The following is a 25,093-nucleotide window of genomic DNA, read 5'->3' as shown; positions in this document are numbered from 1 at the left end:
GAAGCGGCGAACAGTCGACGCCAGCGTCCTCACTTCCCACCCCCAATCCAACAATCCAAAAAGAACACCTTTTTAGGAGTAATGATTGACCACAAATTCACTTGGAAACCCCATATAAAGTATATCCGGTCCAAAATAGCAAGAAGTGTTGGTGTTCTAGGCAAAACAAGGTATTTATTAAATTATAAGTCACTACTCACATTATACAATACGCTAATATTACCATATCTATCTTATTGTGTGGAGGTCTGGGGAAATAATTACAAAGGAAACCTCCAGCCACTTGTCATAATACAAAAGAGAGCCATAAGATTAGTGCATAAGGTAGGGTATTACGATCATACTAATGAACTGTTTTTAAGGTCAAATACATTGAAGTTTATTGATTTAGTTGAACATAAAACAGCTCTTGTCAAGTAGTCACTTGAGTGACAGCGAGAGACATGGAGGAGTCGCATAAGTGATGTCACTTGGGCAGTGATGTCACTTGGGCAGTGACGCAGTGTGCCTTCAGCAAATACCTTCAGCACTTCCGCTTGACTTCCTGCCTTCAATGGAGACACATCGCTCCAATGAACTGCAGCGGCCAATGAGGCATCTATTTTCTTATCTATGCTGGTGCCCACTCTGTTTTGGTACCCAGATTTCTCTAGTATATCCACAGCTAGGGGGATGTTGCCTCTTCTTGATATTTCTTGGTAAGAATAAGCACCCCAGTACTGGGGGGTTTAACAGGAGGTGGACCCAAGGTTTTAACAAGCTGTAAATGACTATCGAGACAATTAGTTTACTAATCTGATATTAGCATCATCCAATGCTATTTACTAACGGACTGTCTCTTTCCTCCCTGTCAGGGTGCTCTGTGAGAGTCAAACCCAACTCTTCTTTTCTTTGTTTTCTTTTGACTACCGCTGTGCTTTGTCCCCATCTGGTCTTAGTGGGGGTCATTTACACTACCTAACCCTTGGTAAATGTGTTGTGCAGCTGCATGTTTGCTCTCTCTGTGTTGTAATCAGTTCCAGTACCTCCGTCTAGGCCGGGTATGTCCTGGACTGGAGTTTCCAGAGGTGCGTGTTATTGATCACACAGGATCAAAACTGAACAAATCAAGGCAGATATTGACAAGCCTTTGCTACAACACTGTACAACAATTATTTTATTTAAATTTTTACCACAAACTGTACAAGTAAAGGTTTTTAAAGTTCGTTATACAATTATAAAATGTGCAGTGAATGTGAACATGAGTGCTTGAGCTTTAATTTCTACTTTAAAGAAAATAACTAATCAAACGAATTAAAACAATACATTCTGTGAACCTTAATACCGGTAGATTGTATTTTGAAAGTATCCTTCGAAGCCATGTGGACTGTAGTATTGACCGGGTCAAATGGTATCTTGTTTGGCGAACAGCCAGAAAACGAACCGCACTGTGATGTTTAACCCTACAGTGACAAAGACATGATAATTTAAAACAAGGTGAAATTGCATACAATAAGATGCCAGCTCCCATAATGTGGCACAAATCTCAGCTCATAATTGTCTGAAAATAGATTCACTTTTAAATTTGACTTTCCCCTTTTGGAAGGTAAACAAAGACAGGTGTTTTCACTTGTCAAACATTTTGGAACCCTGGAGATTTTTTTTAAGTGACCCCTTAGTCCTGATTGGTTGTTCCCAGCTGTCTGTCAACTAAGAGCTTTATAAAACAGAGAGGGAAGTTCTACAGGCCAAACGACCATCGTTCGCCTGTAGGCCTATACAGCACATATTTGTCGTTCTAATCTTCATCATTATCTTCCTCTCGACATGCATCAGGTCCTAGGCTGGAGGCTGCTGTGGCTGCTGTGTGCCACAGCAGCGTGTGTGTCTGGGATAAGGCGAGAGTACTTCATCCGAATAGAGGAGGTAATCTGGAACTACGCACCGTCTGAGATGAACCTCATACAGAACCGCACACTGCCACAGGATGAGTATGTGGTGCACACACACACACACACACACACACACACACACACACACACACACACACACACACACACACACACACACACACACACACACACACACACACACACACGGTCATGTCACTTTAGGGCATCACCTTGAATGAACACAGACTACCTACATACTGTTTAGACTGTATGTGACCGTCAATCATTTATGCCATAGCAAAATAACAAAGTAGTGTTTGCTCTTATTCAACAATGGCTGCACAGTCAGTTGAATGTCTATACTTTTAATTATACCATATTTATGTAAATGTAATGTAAATATGTTCTACATACTGTCAAGGAATACGGTCTACTGTTTAAATATGTTTTGTTTAAATATAAAAAATAATTATACAGTCGTTTTATAATACAAAAGATACAAAACAAATGGTTTGTTTTCAACAATATCTAACAACATATTCATACAATATCTAACATTAACAACATGGCAGGGATGGGCAGCATTTATTTCCAGAGGGCCATACTGACTTTGACAAAGTGAGTGAAGGGAATACACACAAACGCCTGGTGACAGGTGGGCGACCTCGCCTGGCTTTTCAAGGCAATCTAGCTGGACTTTGGGGGCGACCGTACAGGCGGGATATCCAATGAAAAGATTACTTACAGAAAACACTTCAATGCCGTATCAACTATTAAACAAGCCTATACATTTATGCTGTATCTTATCTTATCTGATGCACCACTCCATACAGTACTGTAGGTCACTGAAAAAAACACAAGGGTGGCTCATTGAGTTTATTAACACACCACCAATGTTAATTATAGGCTATAGTACATTACTGGAGAATTAAAAGTCAGCATTGCATTAAGTATTCCACAGCTTTACCTGCAAAATGCATTCAACAAAACATTCAACAATATACTCTAATTCTGTTTATTGACACTTAATGCTGTTAGTCAGGACATGAACCAATTACATCAGAGGTTCCCAAACCTTTTAGCCTGTGAGCCAAAAGAGAAATGAGATGTTTGCGCGGGACTCAAACTAGTGAAAATAGCCGATCTACCAGTTCACAATGTGTCGTGAAGCGGCGTGTTGTGAGCTTGTAGATCTGCTATTTTCACTACGTCTTAAACATTTGTTTTCTAATTCATGGAATTTCTTAGATTGATTGATTTATTTATTCACTCTCTCTCTCTCTCTCTCCCCCTCCACCTGCAGAGAGGCCTCTGTCTTCCTAGCACGTGGTCCCCAGCGTATTGGCTCCCGGTACAAGAAGGCTGTGTACAAGCAGTACACAGACTCCTCCTTCAGGACGGAGGTGGTAAAGCCAGAGTGGCTGGGCTACCTGGGACCGCTGCTGACCGTGGAGGAGGGAGACACCCTGGTGGTCCACATGAAGAACATAGCGTCGCACTCCTACAGCATGCACCCCCATGGACTCAACTACAGCAAGAGTAATGAAGGTAGGTGAAGAACACAGCATCCACCCTCATGGACTCAACTACAGCAAGAGTAATGAAGGAATATAGGGATATATTATGACGACGTATATTAATTTGATATCGCTGTTGTCGAGCAGAAACTTCTCATCCCCATATTCTAACTTTTGCTGTGTTTTCTTTGTAAATTAATACCATTCACACAAAAGCATCAAAAGTAGCAGATCCACACGTTTGTAGATCTGCTAATTTTTCAGTTTTTTATCTATTTATTTATTTGAATCTTGAGGTTTGTGAGTTTTCCACCCGACAGAGACGATCGTTGCTGTCAGGCAGAAACCCTGTATCTGTTCAACTTTGTATACAGTTTTTTTGTTTTGTTAATGCCATACTTCATCATACAAGTGTGTTGCAAAATGTAGTGAAAATAGCCGATATACCGTACAAGCTCACAACTCGTCGGGGTGTGACACATTGTGAGATCTGCTATTTTCACTATTTTGAAAAGTTTTTTCGATTTTCTTTAATCAATATGGAACCGTTTTGGACATACAAGATTTCCACCCGACAGCAACATTATATATATCCTACTGTACATGCACGCACGCACGCACGCACACACGCACACAGAGCCTGCCAAGTTTCTTTGCGTTAACCCTATGTGTGTGTATGTATGTGCGTGCCTTCCTTCCCAGGAGCCAAGTATCCAGATGAGACGGGTCCAGAGCAGAAGCATGACGACGCGGTGGCCCCCAGCGGCATGGTGACATACGAGTGGACCCTGACCGAGTCCCACAGCTCCACAGCGGAGGACGGCAACTGTTTGACCAAGTTCTACCACTCCCATGTGAACGCCCCGAAAGATATCGCCTCAGGACTCATAGGACCTCTCATCACCTGTAAGAAAGGTAAAGATATCGCCTCAGGACTCATAGGACCTCTCATCACCTGTAAGAAAGGTAAAGATATCGACTCAGGACTCATAGGACCTCTCATCACCTGTAAGAAAGGTAAAGATATCGCCTCAGGACTCATAGGACCTCTCATCACCTGTAAGAAAGGCAAAGCCTGCTCTAGTCTGTACCAGTTCAGACCGCACCAATGCGACTAGACACAACTCTTGTCTAGTTGTCCAGTTTCAAGGCTAGTCCACACCAATGCAACTCCTTGCAAACTACCATTGGGGATAATGGTTGCAAGTAGTTGCATGTTGCAAGGGGTTGCATTGGTGTGGACTGGCCTTTAAAGTAATTGCACTGCCATTGTGAATACTATAGAATAACATGATTCAGACATGCAGTGTAATATCAATATTATTCATAATCCAATAATGAACGATAATACACTTAGCTCTTGATTCAGAACACACACACACACACACACACACACACACACACACACACACACACACACACACACACACACACACACACACACACACACACACACACACACACACACACACACACACACACAAAGGGATCGTTTCGTTTCCTTATTATTATGTTTTCTGAGCTCAATTTCACCCAGTTTTAACATCAGTAGATTTGCTGTGGTCTGGGGTTTTCTTGTGAGGTAAGAGTCCACAAATCCCATATATGACATAACAATTTGCCAGCAGATGTCACTGTTGAGGGATTTTGCCTATTGGCTGTCAATGGTGACGTAATTACTGTCAACTAGCTGTCAATGGTGACGTAAATACTGTCAACCAGCGGTGCAACAAGGTAGGGGACGGGGGGGGGTTTCGTCCCCTCCCAACGTCACATTGGTCCCCCCCAAATGAGTTGGGGGGTCCCCCCTGGCTGGGGGGTCCCCCCCTTTATCCCCCCTGGCTTCAAAGTTATCTTAGGAGTAATACTTTTGAAATCCTGCGTTCATAAACGCGATATATTTTGAAGCATATATTTGATCCACCCCTGTGAAAATCCCAAAATGGTTTGGCCCGTTCTACATGTTGTCGGAAGTTTGGGAGTTGTTGCACCGCCATCAGTGACCCAATGTGCTTTGCACTCTGTAATGATTCTAATAATACAGGAACAGGATTCAATAGGTCACCACTTTTGGTGTCACGCACCACTTTTGGTAAGATATGTATTGACTATCAGTAGATATGAATGGATAAGCTTTATCCTTTTCGTGTCAAGGACCCCGAATGGACACGTATTAGCCCGCGGACCCCCCCTTCCCATTTGAAGAGAAGAGAAGGACCCCCATAAGAGAATTTTTATACAGCTCTAGCAGTGATTCTCAACCGGTTTAATTTCAAGGACCCGCAGTTTGACATGCTTAATTAGCCTGATACCCAGGCTTTCAATTTCGTCTGCGCGAAAAATGACAGACTATTTTAATGCCATTTTTAGCTGTGGGACTCCAATTGAAAATGTAAAATCAATGTTAATTTTAAAAAAACTGAGAGCGACATGCCACAAGGGTCCATTTGGTTCCAAACTATCATGTAGCTATCAAGGACCTCTGGGGGTCCCCGGACCCCACTTTGTGAATTATATTATTATTATATTACACCATTTTGGGATTTATGGGGAAAGGAGGAGATCGATGCAGCTAATGAAAGCACAACACCAGGTAAGCTGCAGCCAGGTTTTCTTTCCTCTCGAGTTGCATGGGTTTAACACTAACTACAACCTCCTCCTGAAAACTTCCCTGGTGTTGTACATTGTATATACTGTAGGATAGGCTAACTTACAGATCAGATGGTCAGTGAGTTTTGACCTGTTCGAGGCACTGCTGATAATGTGGTTAAACTTTTTCCTAAGGAGGAGGAATCACAGCCAGGTAATTCATAATAATAATAATAACTGTGCCAAAACGCAGTTTTGTATGTACATTGAGTCACTGGAACAACCTCTCTGTAGTCCGACCCCAAACCCTAACCATAACCCCACGTTTTTGTGGTTAGACCCCCCCATCCCCCCCTCCCCTAGGGTGGTGGGGGGGGGACGGGGGGGACTGATTTTTCGGCGCGTTCGGTCCGTGTTGCGCCTCTGCTGTATAGCTGTCAATGGTGACGTAATTACTGTCAACTAGCTGTCAATGGTGACGTAATTACTTGCCATCGAGATCTGCCAGTAAAACCTCTCCATGACTCTATCATAGGTTTTCTGTACGCCTCTGTAAAACATTGGAATTAAATACCAAAGTCGGGTTATAACTGGCTTTCGATGGTGACGTAATAAAGGTAGGTTTCAGATTACATACATGTATACATAGAGGCATATTACCTTTAATCCACCCGACACTGAAACATATCTTTATTACGTCACCATCGAGAGCCAGTTATACCCCGGCATTGGTATACATATCTTCATGACGTCACTCTCAAACTCGATACCACGGCATACGTATCGAAGCGCCGGATAAACCACATACGCGCTCTGCTTGCGCAAGTAATTAATGTCAATGATATAGAGTAGGCTACAAGAATGCAAGTTGACTGCTCCTCTCCTGTGCAGGAACTCTGGAGAGTCTGGATCTGGCTGGAGACGGAGACGGATCAAGAGATTACGTGTATGCTCTGTTGTTCATGGTGTCCGATGAGAATATGAGTTGGTACCTCGATGACAACATTAAGACCTTCATCACCAACCCCGCCCCCGCCCCAAACCTGAAGGAAGACGAGGACTTTCAGGAGAGCAATAAAATGCACGGTGAGTCCATGAACCACCCAGGAAACCACATTTCTACTGCTGCATTGAAAGGGGACCCCCCCCCCCCAATATTACATGTTATATTATCATAAAAATCGTAGTGTATTGCCATTTATTTGGGGACCCACTTGCAAAACCCTCACAGCCCCAAAGTGGTCCCCAGTGCAAACGTTAAGAATCACTGTATTAGATTACATTCAGCACCACCTTTGGGCAGGTCCAGGTAATTTCACCAATGTGACGCCAAGGATTCAAACCCCGGACTGTCACTTGGCCTGGGGAGATATTAGGCTTGATGCATGTGCTGGCAGGACTACTCTGACAGACACACGCACGCACGCACGCACGCACGCACGCACGCGCACTCACACACACACACACACACGTGCGCGCACGCACAAAATCTGTAACTCAGAGAGTGAACAATTTGTTGGTTCTCTGAGTTAAATCATCTGTTGTTCTATGTAGTCCTGGATCCATACATTAAGCTTGTGTCTGTTTTGCAGGTGTAAATGGGTTTCTGTACGGTAACCTTCGTGGACTGAGCATGTGCCAGGGAAAAAAGGTCCACTGGCACCTGATTGGCATGGGCAACGAGGTAATGGATGATGACATGAAAGGATGTTATATCATTATGTAACGTAAACTCCTCAGTGTTCATAATAATGATAATAATATCTCAAACTTATATAGCGCTTTTCTGAGTACCCAAAGACGCTTTACATGGGGGGGCTTTACAGAGGTAACAACAAATTTAAAACAACTTTAATAGAAAAGGAAAAATAACACTAAAAGCTAAAGAACATTAAAAGACAGTGAAAAGGGTTAGCTAGGGAAGGCAATTTTGAAGAGGTGGGTTTTGAGGGTGGATTTGAAGGTTTGAAGGGTGGGGGCATCTCTGAGTGCCTTAGGGAGGGCATTCCACAGGGTTGGGGCAGCAAAGGCGAAAGCTCTGTCCCCCCACGTACGGCATTTGGTTAATGTGGTTCATGTACCACATGAGCATGTAGTTCGGGACCCAGAAACTGTATAGATAGGGAACCACTGCTTTAGACAAAGACTTAACGGTATAATGTTTCTAATGTGATCGAAAGGTGGACATACACTCGATCCACTTCCACGGTCAGATCCTGACCAACCTGAACCATCACACGGACACGGTCAGCCTCTTCCCCGCCTCCAGCAGCACCGTAGAGATGGTAACTGACAACCCTGGTCACTGGCTGCTGACCTGCACTGTGAACGACCACCTAAAGGGTATGTAATGTGCACTGTGAACAACCACCTAAAGGGTATGTAATGTGCACTGTGAACGACCACCGAAAGGGTATGTAATGTGCACTGTGAACGACCACCTAAAGGGTATGTAATGTGCACTGTGAACAACCACCTAAAGGGTATGTAATGTGCACTGTGAACGACCACCGAAAGGGTATGTAATGTGCACTGTGAACAACCACCTAAAGGGTATGTAATGTGCACTGTGAACAACCACCTAAAGGGTATGTAATGTGCACTGTGAACGACCACCGAAAGGGTATGTAATGTGCACTGTGAACGACCACCGAAAGGGTATGTAATGTGCACTGTGAACGACCACCGAAAGGGTATGTAATGTGCACTGTGAACGACCACCTAAAGGGTATGTAATGTGCACTGTGAACGACCACCTAAAGGGTATGTAATGTGCACTGTGAACGACCACCGAAAGGGTATGTAATGTGCACTGTGAACGACCACCGAAAGGGTATGTAATGTGCACTGTGAACGACCACCTAAAGGGTATGTAATGTGCACTGTGAACGACCACCTAAAGGGTATGTAATGTGCACTGTGAACAACCACCTAAAGGGTATGTAATGTGCACTGTGAACGACCACCTAAAGGGTATGGAATGTGCACTTTGAACGACCGGGTCAGGCCAGGGACCCTAGGGGGTCCTCAGGCTCAGAGATACTGCAGGGAGGGGGACCAAATCTTTGTGTGATATAGGGACGTTATTGTTTTATTGACGTGTTGTTGTGAGCTTGTAGATCTGCTATTTTCGGTGAAGAGGTTGTGTACAGCAGGGAAAAAGAGCAGACCAATTACTGAGCCAAACAATACGTTGACAATGTATTGAGGGTTTTAAGTTGTTAAATGTCTAAAAATACACATGAATATTAATCTAATATATGTAGTGTTATAGATGCGTTTTATCGCCTCCAAGACTGCAACCATACGTTTATTATTAACCACTTTCAACCTGGCATCGCTATTTTGGGCATCATGTGTCGTTATTGTTGAACCCACCCTTTCTGTAGGCCTACAGTACTACAAGCATTATACATACGGGGGCATCCGTTTATCACACTAATCAATGGAATGGATTATAAGAAAATAGTCGATTATCGATAATAACATTTTTTAATTGGTGTGGTCCTCTACAGCTGGCATGCAGGCCATATTTGAGATCAAGAAGTGTTTCCCTAACGTCCATAAGCCCCGCCCAAACGGTGAGACTAGACAGTACTTCATTGCTGCTGAGGAAGCTGTCTGGGACTACGCCCCTACTCTGCCTACGGATGGGTATGCAACGCATGCACTCACACGCACACGCAGTAGTAGTTGCTGTAGTAGTAGTTGCTGTACATACAACAAGGGAGGAGAGCAGCATAGTCATTATAGAAGGACAGTACAGTAATGAATGATGTTGGATTTAGAGAGGAGCACCAAATTATTGTGAATCATAGGAGTAGTAGATGACGAATACAATATTGAATTCTTTGCTCCATGTGTGAACTGGTGTGTGTGTGCGTGTGTGTGTGTGTGTGTGTGTGTGTGTGTGTGTGTGTGTGTGTGCTCGTGTTCATGTGCGCACGTGCGTGCGTGTGTGTAGTGAAGCAGCTAAATTCGTAACCAAAGGTCGCGACCGCATAGGAAGTCGCTATAAGAAAGTTCGCTACGTGGAATACCTCGACAACACCTTCACCACTAAGATGCTCCGCAGCCCAGAGGAACTACACCTTGGAATTCTGGGTAATGTAGGCCTCATTTAGATCCTCCATTTTGTTAGGCAATTGTATCCACCATGTACTGTACACAGCAATGGTTTTCAATGTGGATTCCTGGGACTCTCGTGGTTCCTTTAGGGGAGTCTAAAGAGACCCTTACAAGTCTGTAACTCTGACAGTACATTTGTATTTGTACTGTCATAGTTGAGGGGAGACCTTGAAATGTAAAAGTTGACGTCCTGCATGTGTGTGTGTGTGTGCGTGTGTTGGTGTGTGTAGGTCCAGTGATCCGTGCTGAAGAGCAGGACACCATCAGGGTGGTGTTTATGAACAAGGCCAGCCAGCCCTACAGCATGCAGCCACACGGTGTACAATACAGCATAGAGCAGGATGGAACCCTGTATCACAATGAACTAGAGGGTTAGCGCGCACACACACACACACACACACACACACACACACACACACACACACACACACACACACACACACACACACACACACACACACACACACACACACACACACACACACACACACACACACACACACACACACGCACACACACACACACACACACACGCATATACACGTACGCACACGCGCATGCACACACACTTATTTAGTTATTTTACACTATTTTCTTTCTTTCTTTCTCTCTCTCCCTCTCTCTCTCTAACTCTCTCTCTCTCTCCCCCTCCACAGAGTCCCACACCGATAAGAAACTGCGTGAGCTGAGGAGAGAACCAAGTGAGTTGAAAAATATTGATTGTTAATTATAAAAGATATGGGTGTTGCATATTAAATCATCTATTTAGACTGAGCAAACACTAATGAGTTCTAGAGAGAAGCTGAGCTAATTAAGGGCATCAACTAACTAACACACAATGCTATGAAAGATGCAAGCCATGTTTTCACTCAATTAATGAAAAGAGTGAACTGTGCACTGTGCACCTCTATAATCTCTAATGTGTACACACATTTTGGAAACAGTTGGAGTTGGCGAGACAAAGCAATGAAATAAAGCTTTATAATGTCCTAATGACCATTCTCACTCCATATCAAATTGCCCACTTCTAATATCTTGTCACAAGGTTTTGTTTTCTGCTTGTGGTCTGCACCATTCCAAAAAAACAACCACATTAGAGCTACAAGACTCATAAACAGGCCTGCAGACTGTCTACAGAACAAGGTTGAGCTAGTAGGCGATGAAGAATATATTAGAGCATGAAACCCTACCATCACTAACGTAATGAATTGAATCACATCTCCTGTGTGCACAATGGACAGCGAATATGTTGACCAGATACTACTGAATATATTAAAGCAGCCAGATGCATGCAATATAAAGTATACGTAATATACAGCGAATGATAACATGTAGTTACAACACAGATAGTACTGCAGATATGACAGCAATCGTAACATAATAAACTAATAATACAACAAATACACCAAACCTGGTGCACACCTATAAAACATGACAAGTGGTAAATTAAATAATATAGTTTACTTCACTCACAGCAGAAAGTGTTGGTGTTGAACTTCTCAGGACAATACCCATTAGGGCCCTTGCTGTTTCTCTTGTAGGCCAGCTGTCGACTGATCTACGTCAACACAATTAGTACACAATTAGTTCATTGTGGGTGAACAGGCTACAGTATAACATCGAAATGCAATTTGCAGCATTGTCTGGTTTTTCCAATGTAATTACATCATAGTTCATTATGCACAAGAACTCAAAATGACTTTAGTTAATGAAAAGCATTTTCATCATCATCCTACTATAATTCAGACAATGTCTGTCTGTCTGTCTGTCTGTCTGTCTGTCTGAATGTCTGTCAGAAACACCGCCGTATCTCCTCACCGCCTGCACCAGGTCTTGACGAAGCCCTTTTTCCAATTTAACAAATTATAAATTAATAATGAATTTATTAGTGAATTAAAAATAGGTCAACACTTGACCTATGATTACTTTATTCTGGAACACAGCAGTGTAGGGAACAGACACCAGACTGATACCATACTGTGCAATGTACTATTGTGTACAGTACATAATCATGGTTTTATAAATTATCTCTATGGTCTTCATCGGCACGCACCTCACAGATCCAGAGTACATGAAATGTACAGTACAGTCCATATTCTTACTGTTCTTCTAAAACAGTTTTCACAAATACATGGTCAACAAAAGCGATTTAAAAAGTAACTCTCCCCCACCCCCTCTTTCTAGGACTGGTGACTCCTCCTCCGGCTTCTCTGGTCCGACCTGGCACCAAGCACACCTATGAGTGGGTGGTGCCAGTGGGTGCTGGGCCAGTGGAAGGGGAGGCAGACTGCCTGAGCTATCTCTACTACTCTGCAGTCGACGCTGTCAAGGACACCAACTCTGGCCTGGTGGGACCTCTGCTGGTCTGTAGACCCAAAGCTCTAAAGAAAGGAGTGCAGGTGAGAGCTGGGAGACTCTTCGGTAGAATAATTAATTCTCAGCTGAATCCAGTTTAGAAACAAACTAGGCACGAGGACAAGGGGGTTCCACCTCAAGCCTATTTTAGGCTGGTCCGGTGCATCTCAGGAACAGGACTGGTACAGTATAAGGTAAAAAGGAAGGCACTGGAGCAGACAGTTATATCCTTCATTTGTGACCCGATTTGAATGAGAGCCTGCCATCGTGCAATTTTTTTTATTTTTTATGAGTTAATAGCACAGGCAGACTCTTCCCATACTATGTCTGAAATAAGTATCAGAGCTGAAATCGAAATGTAAATATGAAATAAATGCTTAAATATGTATCTAGGTGTAATGTTAGAGACCACAGAAGTGAACCTTTCAAGCCTGTTTTCTCAACTCGCTGTTTTCTGCAAGACATTACTCTATAAGCCATATCTCCAAAATTGGTGGGTCAAACTGAACAACCAATATGTCGATTTGAAGCTATGATTCCCTGCTTTTAAAAAAAAACAAAAAAACAATGGCAGTCCCTCAGTCAAATTTGGTCACATTTGTCAGGGTGCATGTAAAACATCTTCGTCTTCGTCATCTTCGTCAGGTCAACGCATGAGGGTATCAATGTAAAGGTCTGTGGCTCTGTGCATACTTGTTAATCTCTCTCTCTCTCTCTCTCTCCCTCCCTCTCCCTCACTTTTGTCTCTCTCTCCCCACTCCCTCTCTTTCCTTCCTTCAACAGAAGAACTACAATAAGGAGTTCAATCTCCTAGCCACAGTGTTTGATGAGAACCTTAGCTGGTATCTGGACGAAAACATCAAGAACTACGCCACGGCTCCTGCTACCGTTGACAAGGAGAATGATGACTTTAAAAAGAGTAATGAGATGCATGGTGAGGAGGGGACGCACGCACCCACGGTCTCACGCATGTGCACGGCCACACGCACATAATACGCTTCTATCGCCCTGATCAGTCAATACTACAATAATTCTAATACTAAAATGTCTGCCTCCTCACCTCCTCCATCCACTGTCCTAACTGCTGTGTTACTGTAAAATTGGTGACCTGCCGAAATATGTGAACATCTTCTGGACTTACCATGACATCAATGTCCAAACCTAAATCACCAATGTTGGTCTGTTTGTGAATTAACAGACAACAGACTGGACTACAGTATTTAGGCCACATATTGCCATATCTCAATTCACCTTATGTGAAGTCCACAAGATGGTCACATTATTGACCAATTTCACCGTAAAGTAAGAGGCTGGGATTGGAACCCAGGTCTACAGCACAAGAGATCTTATTTTTTTATGGCTCTTGACAACATAATGACTTCTTGTCAAGCGGAAATATTGCACTTATACACTTCAGACAGTCCTGCTATCAACCAGTAGAGTTCTTATGCACCAGGGTCTATAGTGAAACCACCTCCATGCAGTGATGCAGATGTGCTAGTTATATTGTATTAACATAACCTACCATACACATTGGTTAAAATGATGTTTTATTTATTAAAACAACCTCTCGATTGTACATTTTGTGATATACTGTGGTATGGACTGAGGTAGGCCCTAATGAGTAAAGGTGTGTTGCATTGATGATGTCATGATGAAGAACAAAAAGGAAGTAAGTTGTGAACACGTTATGAACTTGAGTATAATAGAGACGGCACCCGGAGGAAACCCTGAGGCGAAATGGACATAGTGGCCGAATTTGGTGTTGCAGTGCTGGGCCAGAGCTGGTCCGTTGACTATCATTGTGTGCGTTCATGATGACACGTGAACGCGTGCAATGATAGTCAGTGGCCAGCGCATGTGTTTGGCCCAATCCATCCCAGAATGCACTCTGTTCCTACCCGGAAGGAGGAGTGAAATCGCTTTTGAGCAACTTAATGCAAGTGGATGGGAGGAGAAATCCGGTGCCGTCTCTATTAATATATACTCTAAGGTTATGAAGCTACCTTGTTTTGAGTGTGCATTATTCTTTAGGAAATACACATTGGTGTGTTAACACATTTTATCAAGCATCGTCGATTCGTCACGCAGCCGAACATAAGATCATAACATCCAGTCTGGGTTTTAGGCTCTTCAAAATAAGAGTTGAACAGGGGAAAATGCTTGCGTGAATTATATCAAGTTATTAATAAATGCTGACATGCTAAGTGTTAACCTAAATTCAGCACTAGTCATATTACTACAGTAGTACCTTCGGCGTATGAGCGATTCCCTTATATAATTATATTATATTATTTTTTATTATGTAATTGTTGGGTGTCTGTCTGTATTTTGCATTTATCGGACTGATCTGATTTGGATCAAACAGCATGACTTTGGGGTAGGTTCTGGAACTGCACTATTGATTATTGTTGATTGATTATTATTAGTATGAGTATATTTTCAATGATGTAATGCCGATTAAGATTATTAAAAAGGTCAAGGGCACAGTGCAAGGTCAAAGTTGAGCCCTAACCCTAAAAGCACTCTCTCTCTCAGCCATCAATGGCTTTGTGTACAGGAACGTTCCAGGGCTGACCATGTGCAAGGGGGACACGGTAACGTGGCACCTATCGGGACTGGGCTCGGAGGCCGATATCCACAGTCTCTATTTCCATGGAAACCGGTTCCTCTACCGCCAGACCAGACGTGACACCATCAGTGTGTTCCCACACATATCCCACACTGTCACAATGGAGCCTGATAGCATGGGTGGGTACATAGCACATGCATTGCACGCGTGCACAGCAGTGACGGCACGCACACGTTTGTATTTATATGCTTAGAAAGGACATAGGACATCAGCAGCATTTTAGGACAGTGATTTTATGAATGCCTTTTTTTGTTGCAATTTTTAACCCTAACCCAAAAGTAGTTTATCTTCAAGATCACAACGTGTCACATTGTGAGTTTGTAGAGCTGCTATTTTCGCTGGGCCAGTAGGCTATAAATCATAACTCGAAGTCTCGAACCCCAACCCTTAAACCTATAACCACTAAAATGTCTAATTCTAATCCTAACCCCAACCTGAATCTTTTCGTGATTGTAAGTGTAACTACAATGCACGCACACATCTGGTACTCTTCTTCCCAGCTAAGTCCTGCCCTATGCGGGAGTTAACTATTTCCGTAGACAACGCCCTGGTAACGTCTGTCCCAACAGCCAGGAATCTTGGTGTTGTCCTGGACAGTCAGCTCTCGTTCAAAGCTCACATCACAGCTGTCACTCGATCCTGTAGGTTCACACTCTATAACATACGACGAATTAGACCGTTCCTCACCCAGGAATCAGCCCAGCTCCTAATCCAGACAACAGTCTTGTCAAAACTTGACTATTGTAACTCCCTCCTTACTGGCCTACCAGCATGTGCACTTAAGCCTCTCCAGCTGATCCAAAATGCCGCAGCTCGCTTGGTCTTCAACCAGCCAAAATTCTCACATGTCTCCCCCCTGCTCCGCTCCCTCCACTGGCTCCCGGTCGCTGCCCGCACAGAATACAAAACTCTGATGCTGGCATTCAAAGCAACCAAAGGTATGGCTCCCCCATATCTTGCAAGTATGATTGAACCCTACAAACCCTCCCGCGCACTCAGATCAGCTAACGCAGGGAAGCTGGAAGTACCCTCACTAAAAACGCCGGGACAACGCTCCACACGTCCCAAACTCTTCTCCCTTCTGGCTCCAAAACTGTGGAATGCACTTCCCATGGCAGTCAGAACTGCAGCATCACTCCCAATCTTCCGCCGTAGTCTGAAAACCCACCTTTTCAGACTCCATCATGGCCCATAGCACTTACTCTACCCTAGATAGCACTTCTGTAGACTTAGATAGCATTTGAAACAGACTTATAGCATGTTATGTAGACAGCACTAGAATTGCATTGTATATAGTCATAGCACGCCATAGTACATATGTATAGCATAGTAGTATATATGTAAAGTTTATACGTATAAATTTCATTATATAGATATTCCACTGTTACTTTCTTAGCTTACGCATGTTTCATGATGAATGTTTTTATGTGATGTATTCCCATGCTTTTGTTCTTGCTTAATGTAAGTCGCTCTGGATTAAGAGCGTCTGCTAAATGCCTAAATTGTAAAATTGTAAATTGTAAAGTAAAGCCCTGCATTTGTGTGTGCTGGTAAGCTCACAACATGTCACAGCGCGGCAGGGCAGCTGTGCGTTGTCGGCTATTTTACAGCATAATACAGGATTATCGTTAAATATTACAAAAACTAACTTTTTTAAATGGCATTCATGAAATTTCCTTACTAAAATGTTGATATCCTCACAACTCACAAGTATACAGAGTAATATATGACCATTATATAATATGTACTCCAGGTCAGTTTGAGGTGTCGTCAGCTATGCTAGCCGACTATCAGGGTGGGATGCGAGCCGACTACACTGTGCAGAAGTGCAGCCTGTTTCAGCGTCAGGGAGAGATCATGCTCCATTCCAAAACCTACTACATCGCTGCCATGGAAATGACCTGGGATTATGCTCCCAACCGCACCTGGGAAACGGAAATGTTTCATGGACTGGCAAATAGGTATCACATCAGAAACGACATGCAACCCAATTTACGCTCTTAATCCAGAACAATTTACAGTAGGCAAGAACAACACATACATAGAAATAGTCATCAAGAATCATAAGCAAGCTAAGAACCTAGCATCTGTCTAATTGTAGAATATCTGTACAGTGAAGCTATGAGTATACACTATAAATGCTTTCTAAATGACATACGTTTAGACTTTGTATACGCCTGTAAGGTTGTCCAGCCTTGTGCAAGTGCCACGGCAAGTGCTACGAGTTTTCAGACTACGGCGGAAGATTGGGAGTGAGTTGCAGACATGTAGGAAACATCAAACATGCAATTAAAAAATAACCTGTGTTCCAATGAGTGCATTGTTAAGTTCCAATAGTCCAATGTAGTTCTTATTTACAGTACACACGTATCTTAACAAGTCACAAGCTTATGCTTTTCTTTGATTCAATATTTATGAAACCCACAGACACAGTTGACCATACTTACACTTTCATTAAAAAATAAATAGCAAAAATAGCCAAGCTACAATCTCTGAAGTAGGGCATTAATTTACCAAAAAACATAAAATGTTGAAATATGGAGATATATAATACACTTTATATTGTCCAAACATGTTTGCTCCCTAACTCAGGCACACCCCATCTCTCTCTCTCTCTCTCTCTCTCTCTCTCTCTCGTAGTCCTGGTGCAGACTTTTTAGACCAGCAGGGTAAGTTCATAGGTTCTCGCTATAAGAAGGTGGTCTACCGCCAGTTTACCAACGATAAGTTCACCAAGCAGGTGGAAAGACCAGCTGACATGGAGCACCTTGGGATTATGGGTAGGTTTACATTAATGCACAGAAAACATTTACACACATATTCTTTAGAGTTTAAATGGTTACATTAAATATATGTGTCCATCCCCTCCCCTCCCCTCCCCTCCCCTCCCCTCCCCTCTCCTCTCCTCTCCTCTCCTCTCCTCTCCTCAGGTCCTATGATTCATGCTGATGTGGGGGATAAGATAAAGATAGTCTTTAAGAACATGGCGCGTTCCAGACCTTATTCTATCCATGCTCATGGAGTAAAGACGGACAGCCCTGATGTCCACAACACCCCAGCAGGTATTGACCGACAGAGACAATTAGACTGACTCTGTCTGACCCTTGGCTTCCCATGACTTCCCTTGACTAGAGAGACTCAACGGGTACAGAAACAAGCTGTGTGTGTGTGTGTGTGTGTGTGTGTGTGTGTGTGTGTGTGTGTGTGTGTGTGTGTGTGTGTGTGTGTGTGTGTGTGTGTGTGTGTGTGTGTGTGTGTGTGTGTGCGCGTGTGTGTGTGCGTCTGTGCGTGTGTGCGTGCATGCGTGTGTGAATTACCGGCTATAGTTTTGAAGTAGTCAGACTCTAAACCAGTCTGTTTGTGTGTTTTTTGGTACTTTGCACCTGGCAGGTGAAACGCACACTTACTACTGGTACGTCACAAAGAATACTGGACCAACCGAACAGCAAGAGGCATGCTCTGTTGGGGCTTACTACTCTACTGCTGATGTGGAAAAGGTAAGCGCACACACACACACACACACACACACACACACACACACACACACACACACACACACACACACACACACACACACACACACACACACACACACACACACACACACACACACACACACTCACACACACACACAAAGATAATGGTGTTCGTATCTTCCTGCAGGACCTGTATAGTGGTTTGATTGGACCACTGGTGATCTGTCGGCGTAGCTGGGCCAGGTGAGTGGTTTAACACTACAGGTGAGACAATGTCACAACAAGTGAGTAACAGAATAAGAAGTAAGAGTAATGTAATGAAATGTGTTTAGCAAAAATCGGCCTATAACAGTCCGTTCTGAAGGTCATTGGCATCCAGAGAGTTTGTGCAGTGTTTGGCATTGGCCGGGCCAACGGTGCCGGAGATTAGCTGTACACAGATGGATGGATGGAAGAGTTGGAAACACACACACAGTCACACACACACACACACACACACACACACACACACACATACACACACACACACACACACACACACACACACACACACACACACACATACGGTACATACACACACACACACACACACACACACACACACACACACACGGACGGACGGACGGACGGACGGACGGACGGACGGACGGACGGACGGACAGGAAAACATACTCTCTCCCCAATGCCTTCAGCCTGGTGGAGACAATAGTCAAGCCGGCCAATATCAATAGTCAATGTACATTGTACATTGCTCTTGTCCCCAGTAGATATAAGATAAAACAATGTCTCTACCAAAGCACAAATATTGTTGCATTTATCCAATTAAACTAATAAAAAAATTACTCATTTGAATTACTGAATTAGAATTTCAACATTACATTTGTTTCCACAATCCTTAATGTAACCCTAGTTACGAACTAGTAATAGAGAACAGGTAGGAGTGATCAACAGAGTGTTTGTCTATACCTGGACTAGAAGCACTCTAGGTTATTAAGAGCCAGTGCAATGCACATCAATAATGACACAATGAACTGAATTTGTTATGTGGCCAATTATTATTGCCATCAGTATACATAGGAAATAATTATTACAACAACTGCAGTATATGAAAAATAATAAACAAAAAGAATGTTACTCTATTATAGTCTTCAGGTTTAGTTTCTGGGAGTGAGGAAGTGTATGTTGTTTTGTACCGTCTATGTTATATGACGTCTAATGTCTTTGTATTGTGTTTCTTCCAGATCTCTAGGGCTGAAGAAGGAAACAGAAGAATTTGCTATGCTCTTCCTGGTCTTTGATGAGAATAAGAGTTGGTGAGTGGCTACGGAATCCTTAACGTTAGCACTGTATGTCCAATCTAGTACTGACTACCCCTGCCTTTCATTGAACTGGTTGAGAATGACTACCCCTGCCTTTCATTGAACTGGTTGAGAATGACTACCCCTGCCTTTCATTGAACTGGTTGAGAATTACGGTAATAACCTTGTGGTTAGTGTCCGCCCTGAAACTGGGAGGTCGGGGGTTCGATCCCCGACCGGGTCATACCAAAGACTGTAAAAATTGGACCCAATGCCTCCCTGCTTGGCACTCAGCATCAATGGGTTGGATTGGGGGTCAAATCAACTAATGATTCTCGAGCGTGGCGCACGCTGCGGCTCACCGTCCGCAAATTTCACTGTGGTAACGTGTATGACTTTGACTTGATGGTCTGAATAAAACTAAATCAGCAGTATGTCAAAAATAATTAACTGCCATGGATATGTCTGTATATGCAACCTGCAACAACCGTCCTTCATCATTCACTACTGGAAGCAAAGAACGAACATTCTTTTTGCCTATGTCTATGGACTTTAATGTTTGTTTAGGGCACCGCTACCTTCACAAGAGTTTGATTGTTTTGTTTGTGTGACGAACAACATGTGAAGTCTCATTGAGATTGTGCGACAAATCCAATGTGATATAAATCTTAAATGGAATAAATTAGAAATTAGAAATTATTTGGACATTATTTGGATATTTGGCAAAAACATGAATTCATTGCTTAATGACAAATCACTTGATGTCCTCAGGAAATGGTATTCTTAACCACTTATAACCAGATCTGTATTCTGGGGAAACTTTAGCAGAAAATAGCTCTAGAGTAGATCTACTGTATAAGCTCACAACGCGTCAACAGAAAAGACACCTGTATACAGTAAAGCGTGAGTTGACTCCAATCTACCATATGGAGCATTGGTGTAAAACGAACTAAAGTACATTTATTGAAGTACTGTACTTAAGTAAAATATTTAGGTCTTAGGTCTCTCGTCCTTGTTTTTTAAAAGGTACCTGGATGATAACATTAGAGAACACGTCAGGAACCCTCCCAGCAATCTGAAGGATGATGACAAATTCATAGAGAGCAACAAGATGCATGGTGAGGTGCACGCGTGCCGTGTGCGCACGCACGCACACACACACACACACACACTACACACACTACACACACTACACGCACACACACTAGACAACGGCATAACGCATATTCTAGTGGAAAATGACTCAACCACGACACAGTTTTCTGCCCCACGAAGGGAGGGACTTTCACCCTCATATAAATATCTGGGAGTACAGATCGATGAGGACCTGAACTGGCACACGCATGTTACAACACTGTGTTCTAAGATACACCAACGTCTACACTTTCTCAGAAGACTTAGGCTTTAGTCAGTAGAAATATCATGTTGACCTTTTACAGAGCTAGTATAGAGTCAATCCTAAGATACGGTATATCCAGCTGGTTTGGCAATCTAACTGTGAAATACAAGTCTCAAGTAAATAGGCTAGCAAACATGGCTGGGAAGATCATGGGCATGTCCACCCCGCCCATCACTCCCCAGACCATCTTTGAACAAGCAGTGGTGAGACAGGCTTGGAATATTGTATCTGACCCCTTGCATGTACTGTACCGAGAGTACGAGCTAATGCCATCCGGTAGGAGGTATAGAACTCCACGATGTGTATATAATAGATTTAAACACTATTTTGTTCCCCTGTCAACTAAAATGCTCAATCAGGGATTGCTATAGTTGCACTTTATCAAGGGAATGTGTGCAATATCTCTGTTTTGTATATGTGGGTGTTTCATGGTGTTTTTTCTTTTCGTATGTGAACATGTCTGTTATTTGTATGCAGCTGTGACTCTGTCTCCAAGACAAATTTCTCCCAAGGGAGACAAATAAAGATAACCTTGAACCTTGAACCTTGAACCATAGACCGTGACAGAGGGACGCCATCTCAAGCGAACTTGAGCCACGAGAGACACCACTGAGCGAGCTAAAGCGAGCGAGTTGCCGTGTTGAACGTTGCGAAGTTTGCTTGAGGCAACTCGGCACCGTCTGAGTGCTCCCTACCCCACTGACGGCCCAATCACAAGCCACGGAGCTCCTTCCAGCTCCTCCCTTCATGGGTTGTTTTTCGTTCTTTGGAATGCCTAGCCAAGCCAGTGAAGGAACAGGCTTTAGTTTACACCTACTATTGGTCCAACTGTTATTAGACCGACAATCTACCTCCCTAACCTAACCCTAACCACAAGCACGGGAGCAGCGCATGCTCGACCGCAAGTCCGACCGTTGTTTCCACATGTCGGTCCGTTGCGTTGGTGTGTCTAACTTTACCCCTGTGCCACCCACCGGACTCCCCAATTTGTCTATTTAACGTGTGTTTGTGTGTGTGTCTATGTGCAGGGATTAACGGTCTCATGTACAGTAACCTGGTTGGTTTGAACATGGAGGTGGGTGATAAGGTTTACTGGTATCTGATGGCAATGGGCAGTAAAGTGGACATACACACAGCCCACTGGCATGGCCACAGTGTGGAATATAAGGTAGGCCTACAGTACACACACACACACACACACACACACACACACACACACACACACACACACACACACACACACACACACACACACACACACAGTCATAGCACTAACTGCATTCCTTCTACCTCGCTTAACATTAACTACACAGCTAAATGAACTGGGAGTGTAAAAATGGCCCTATTTTTCTAAATATATTTTTTATCCCACGATTTTGTAACCCATTTTTCACCCCTGTGTCAATCATCTAATGTGATCCTGGGCTCTACACACCCTCCACCAACCTAGTCCCCATATATTGGGGACATGGGGAGAGCAACGGACTTGAACTCATGCTTCCTTCATGCCTGAGTGTCCAAGTTGCTCCTTTACACCATTTAGTATTTTTAGACTTATCTCCTTATCTCCTTAACCTCTGCCTTCCTCCTCCTCTCCTTCTCCAGCTGGGTGGAGGTCCTCATCGTACTGATGCTTTTGACCTGTTGCCAGCGACGTTCCAGGTATAATCCTCGTCTGCGTTCACCTTGAATCACACACACACACACACACACACACACACACACACACACACACACACACACACACACACACACACACATTTGTGACCATGATTAAAACAGGAAACGCAACAAACAGATGTTTGGTCTTTTAAACATATTTAAACATAAACAATGAGTTCTTCAAACATTTTGTATGGTAAAAAAAAAGCACAACCCACTAGAAGTGTTTCTTGTCTTCTTTAGACGGTGAAGATGCGTCCTGAATATCCTGGTACCTGGCTGTTCCACTGTCATGTTGCTGACCACATCATAGGTGGCATGGAGGCTCTATACACTGTTAAAGAAAAAGGTGCAGACTGTGTGTGCGTGCGTGCGCGCGTGTGTGTGTGTGTGTGTGATAGCGTTTTTTATACAGAAATGATGCAATAGTGACTTAAAGACGATTTGCGTAGTGTGTTAGTGTTACTGATCAGTGATGCAGTGTTTCTTCTGTCTCTGTAAACAAACACAGCAAGAAGAGGATTCTTTGGCTGAGCAGACGGAGCAGACGAGTAAGGCCCAGACACAGTCAGAAATGAACCAGACTCAGCTGTTGACCCGTCGATGTAATACACTTAAATGAAACAGACTCAGCTGTTGACCCGTCCATGTAATACACTTAAATGAAACAGACTCAGCTGTTGACCCGTCCATGTAATACACTTAAATGAAACAGACTCAGCTGTTGACCCGTTCATGTAATACACTTAAATGAAACAGACTCAGCTGTTGACCCGTCCATGTAATACACTTAAATTAAACAGACTCAGCTGTTGACCCGTCCATGTAATACACTTAAATGAAACAGACTCAGCTGTTGACCCGTCCATGTAATACACTTAAATGAAACAGAATCAGCTGTTGACCCGTCCATGTAATACACTTAAATGAAACAGACTCAGCTGTTGACCCGTCCATGTAATACACTTAAATGAAACAGACTCAGCTGTTGACCCGTCCATGTAATACACTTAAATGAAACAGACTCAGCTGTTGACCCGTCCATGTAATACACTTAAATGAAACAGACTCAGCTGTTGACCTGTCCATGTAATACACTTAAATGAAACAGACTCAGCTGTTGACCTGTCCATGTAATACACTTAAATGAAACAGACTCAGCTGTTGACCCGTCCATGTAATACACTTAAATGAAACAGACTCAGCTGTTGACCCGTCCATGTAATACACTTAAATGAAACAGACTCAGCTGTTGACCTGTCCATGTAATACACTTAAATGAAACAGACTCAGCTGTTGACCTGTCCATGTAATACACTTCAATGAAACAGACTCAGCTGTTGACCCGTCCATGTAATACACTTAAATGAAACAGACTCAACTGTTGACCCGTCCATGTAATACACTTAAATAAAACAGACTCAGCTGTTGACCCGTCCATGTAATACACTTAAATGAAACAGACTCAGCTGTTGACCCGTCCATGTAATACACTTAAATGAAACAGACTCAGCTGTTGACCCGTCCATGTAATACACTTAAATGAAACAGACTCAGCTGTTGACCCGTCCATGTAATACACTTAAATGAAACAGACTCAGCTGTTGACCTGTCCATGTAATACACTTAAATGAAACAGACTCAGCTGTTGACCTGTCCATGTAATACACTTAAATGAAACAGACTCAGCTGTTGACCCGTCCATGTAATACACTTAAATGAAACAGACTCAGCTGTTGACCCGTCCATGTAATACACTTAAATGAAACAGACGCTGTTGACCCGTCCATGTAATACACTTAAATGAAACAGACTCAGCTGTTGACCCGTCCATGTAATACACTTAAATGAAACAGACTCAGCTGTTGACCCGTCCATGTAATACACTTAAATGAAACAGACTCAGCTGTTGACCCGTCCATGTAATACACTTAAATGAAACAGACTCAGCTGTTGACCCGTCCATGTAATACACTTAAATGAAACAGACTCAGCTGTTGACCCGTCCATGTAATACACTTAAATGAAACAGACTCAGCTGTTGACCCGTCCATGTAATACACTTAAATGAAACAGACTCAGCTGTTGACCCGTCCATGTAATACACTTAAATGAAACAGACTCAGCTGTTGACCTGTCCATGTAATACACTTAAATGAAACAGAC

At 43.1% G+C, this 25,093-nt stretch overlaps 2 protein-coding genes across 2 annotated transcripts in view; both read left to right on the top strand.

Annotated features, from left to right (window-relative positions):
- The window catches only part of LOC308319945 (glutathione hydrolase-like YwrD proenzyme), a 94,977-nt gene that overhangs the window by 31,795 nt on the left and 38,089 nt on the right, over positions 1 to 25,093 (top strand). The gene's annotated exons all lie outside the window — the stretch shown is intronic.
- LOC308320204 (ceruloplasmin-like) lies at positions 1,807 to 23,483 on the top strand (the record flags this gene model as incomplete). Its single annotated transcript, XM_080770522.1, has 24 exons — positions 1,807 to 1,970; positions 3,175 to 3,419; positions 4,091 to 4,303; positions 6,869 to 7,063; positions 7,570 to 7,661; positions 8,158 to 8,320; positions 9,493 to 9,631; positions 9,942 to 10,081; positions 10,336 to 10,476; positions 10,762 to 10,806; positions 12,290 to 12,504; positions 13,244 to 13,394; positions 14,999 to 15,211; positions 16,846 to 17,053; positions 17,733 to 17,872; positions 18,023 to 18,154; positions 18,483 to 18,589; positions 18,756 to 18,811; positions 19,810 to 19,881; positions 20,893 to 20,984; positions 22,294 to 22,433; positions 22,871 to 22,927; positions 23,171 to 23,276; positions 23,439 to 23,483. The coding sequence occupies 24 exons, from the start codon at positions 1,807 to 1,809 to the stop codon at positions 23,459 to 23,461; spliced, it is 3,249 nt and encodes a 1,082-aa protein (XP_080626648.1). The 3' UTR covers positions 23,462 to 23,483.

Source organism: Protomyctophum bolini (genome assembly GCF_963924005.1).
Source record: "Protomyctophum bolini genome assembly, chromosome: 8".
Taxonomy (NCBI): Eukaryota; Metazoa; Chordata; class Actinopteri; order Myctophiformes; family Myctophidae; genus Protomyctophum; species Protomyctophum bolini.
Note: the sequence above shows the minus strand (reverse complement) of the source record. Positions and strands in the feature narration are given on the sequence as shown.